This window comes from Salvelinus fontinalis, chromosome 14, assembly GCF_029448725.1.
Source record: "Salvelinus fontinalis isolate EN_2023a chromosome 14, ASM2944872v1, whole genome shotgun sequence".
Taxonomy (NCBI): domain Eukaryota; kingdom Metazoa; phylum Chordata; class Actinopteri; order Salmoniformes; family Salmonidae; genus Salvelinus; species Salvelinus fontinalis.
The window spans coordinates 47,848,801-47,851,913 of record NC_074678.1 but is presented as its reverse complement, the minus strand read 5'-3'; the positions used below and the strand labels follow the sequence as shown (position 1 = coordinate 47,851,913).

At 38.9% G+C, this 3,113-nt stretch overlaps 1 protein-coding gene across 1 annotated transcript; it reads left to right on the top strand.

Annotated features, from left to right (window-relative positions):
• Nucleotides 1-252: 252 nt before the first annotated feature.
• On the top strand, nt 253-2,820 carry dio1 (iodothyronine deiodinase 1). Its single transcript, XM_055862146.1, has 4 exons — nt 253-716; nt 837-980; nt 1,239-1,438; nt 2,032-2,820. The coding sequence occupies exons 1-4, from the start codon at nt 377-379 to the stop codon at nt 2,095-2,097; spliced, it is 750 nt and encodes a 249-aa protein (XP_055718121.1). The 5' UTR covers nt 253-376; the 3' UTR covers nt 2,098-2,820.
• The last annotated feature ends 293 nt before the right edge of the window (nt 2,821-3,113 follow it).

Here is a 3,113-nt window from a genome sequence, read left to right as displayed (position 1 = left end):
ACATCTAGTGGATGATTCAGTGTCTGGTCAACACACATACGCACTTCTTATTCCTAGTCCTAGAGATATAATTGTTTAGTGCGCTCACAAGGTGTAGTTTACGGTAAATTCAATCGTAAAAATTATCCAAAACGGATCTCAAATACCTGGATGGGCTAAAGCAGTATGGTGTAAAAAAAATTGGGCCAAAATGTATTACAAAATTCTACTTAATTCTGTCAAATAGCATACATATCAGGGGTAAAAGTAACGTTTAGACAAAAGCCCACAAAGACTGTCGAGGAGGAAGTGTTTGTTTGCACAACGTTCCACTCTGCCATAAATTAGGCTAGAAATCACGCATAGGCTATTGTTTCGCTGAGCACCAAAGAAAAAGATGATATTAATATGGAAATTGTTCATTTATCTGTCAATGCCATGTTTATTTTGCTTTGCGTTCATGCAATTTGTCTTTCTCACGCTTCTGAATTTGATTTCACGAAGCTTGACCAAGAAACTTATCTTAAAAATGGGCGAAAAGGTAACTATGACCCAGAATCCGAAGTTCAAGTATGAAGATTGGGGACCAACTTTTATGTCATGGAATTTTGTCAAGACCATCCTAGGGCACATGTGGACTAATGTCGGTCAAGAAGCTTTTGTGGGCAACAATGCTCCCGACTCACCAGTGATTACATTGGACGGCAAGATTACCAGTATCTACAACTATTTGAAAGGTGAGTAGACGATTGCTCGTGTGCAGTAAGTATAGTCAGTAGTATCATGCCAGTTATTTTATCAATTTCCTTTCTAGATACTAGGCTACTATAATGTTCTCTCTGTTTTTTGTCTGTCAGACAACAGACCACTGGTGTTGAGTTTTGGAAGTTGTACCTGACCCCCGTTCATGTATAAACTTTGCGAGTTCAAGCAACTCGTCAAGGACTTCAGGGATGTGGCAGACTTCCTGGTGGTCTACATTGCCGAGGCGCATTCAACAGGTGAATGATGTGGAGGTGGTCATTGGTCAAATATCCGGACACTTCCGCCTTTGCTCAATTAGCCTGGGAACGATGTTATTGGTCAAATGAATAGTACTAGACCATAAACCTGGAGAAATTATTATAATGATAATTTAAGAATTTAACTGATTGTTCCTTTTTTAAATAATTGGTTGTATTAAACTTTATAAGGTATATAGCCTAGGCTACACATATCAAGCCACTACAATCCTCACTGGGATTTTGTCTCTGCTTCAGATGGTTGGGTCTTTGCCAACAACTTTGACATTACTAAACACCGAAACCAGGAGGACCGTCTGGCTGCAGCACAGTTCCTGGTCAAAGAGGACCCCCTGTGCCCCATTGTAGTGGATGAAATGAAAGACACCACAGCTAGTAAATATGGTGCTATTCCAGAGAGGCTGTATGTGCTGCAGGCAGGAAAGGTTGTTTATAAGGTAAGGACAGTTAAGAAAATGAAGAGTTAAGAAAAAAGGAAGTAGTAAAAAGACAACACATAGATCAAATGTCATTTTTTTTCTGCATAACAAAACTGATGGTGTGCAAATGTAAAGAGAAATCAAGGTGCACTTCTTGTCTTGAGTTTTTGGAATCCTACCAAAGCATTCTTTGCTTTCTGGCTCACATGGACACATCCTGACTCAGTAGTTTTTCAGAATTATGGGAAAGGATATTTGGAACACAGTGAAGGCTGTTGAACTTCTGTTACACAGGTATTTTATTGTATTTTTATTTAACCTTTATTTAACTAGGCAAGTCAGTTAACAACAAATTCTTATTTACAATGACGGCCTACCAAAGGGCAAAAGACCTTCTGCGGGGACAGGGCCTGGGATTAAAAATATATAAAGAATAAATAACAAATATAGGTACAACCATATCATACAAAGGTATAGGCCTATAAGACCTTTTAGGCACCTGAATCTCACTTTCTTTTGTGAGCCTCAAAGAGAGGAGTCTGTCACTCACAGTTCACCAATAAATCCACTTGTTGCTCCTGTCCAATCACTAGTCTTCTGTCTGTTACCAGGGAAAGATTGGGCCAAGAGGTTACAGCCCTGAGGAGGTGCGCTCCTTCCTGGAGAAAATGAAGTAGGAAGAGGTGAATCACATCTGTCACTTTAAAACTCTGTTTTTCTGTTATTTTTTATTATCTTATCCCATGCCCATATTATTGTGTGTAATTCTGCTCTCTGGGACCCCAATTATTCACCTTTGAGTTTGGAGACTGACAGACACAGATCAAGCCTACGGCCTCTGTAACCCGATGAAGAGAAACAAATTCAATCAGAATGGGTGGGTTGATAAAACAAGGAATTTATCATAGGAAGTAAAGGTGGATGTTAATCCTGACTTTTTATAAATCCAGGTTCAGGTCAGAGTTATCATATTGTATTGGCATAACTACAATATCATACCTTTCCAATGGCTGAATGTGAAACAAGCTCTTTGGCTGCTAGATTATCAATATATATGTCGTATTTGACATAACATTAAGAATTTCTCAAATGTAGGTAGGTCTATTTGATGTGTAATAGCCATATGGTAATTGCACTGGCATGTCTGTAACCATTCTCTTGATACATTGTCTATGAATGTTCGTAAGTTACTTTGGGATACAACTGCTTTTTCCATGATGGTTACAGTGCAAACCTCTGGTCACTGTAATTTGATGAACTGAAAGCAGTTTTTTGCTAAATCATTTAGGAGCATTTAGAGCATGTTGTGGTGATGAGGATATACCTGCTTATTAAAAACTCTTCATGAACTGACGTTGCCCTTGGGATCATTGTTTATAAATAAAATAAAATAAATTGTTGCATGTTTTCATTATATGATTAATTGTTCAGAATTCTCACAAGATTATTGACTTCATACACTGAGTATACCAAACATTAGGAACACCTTCCTAAAATGAGTTGCCCTCAGAACAGCCTCTATTTGTCAGGGCATGGATTATACAAGGTGTCAGTCCTCGGCCGCTGACCCATGTTGACTCCAATGCTTCCCACAGTTGTGTCAAGTGGGCTGGATGACCTTTGGGTGGTGAACCATTGATGCACACAAAACTGTTGAGTGTGAAAAACCCAGCAGCATTGCAGTTCTTGACAC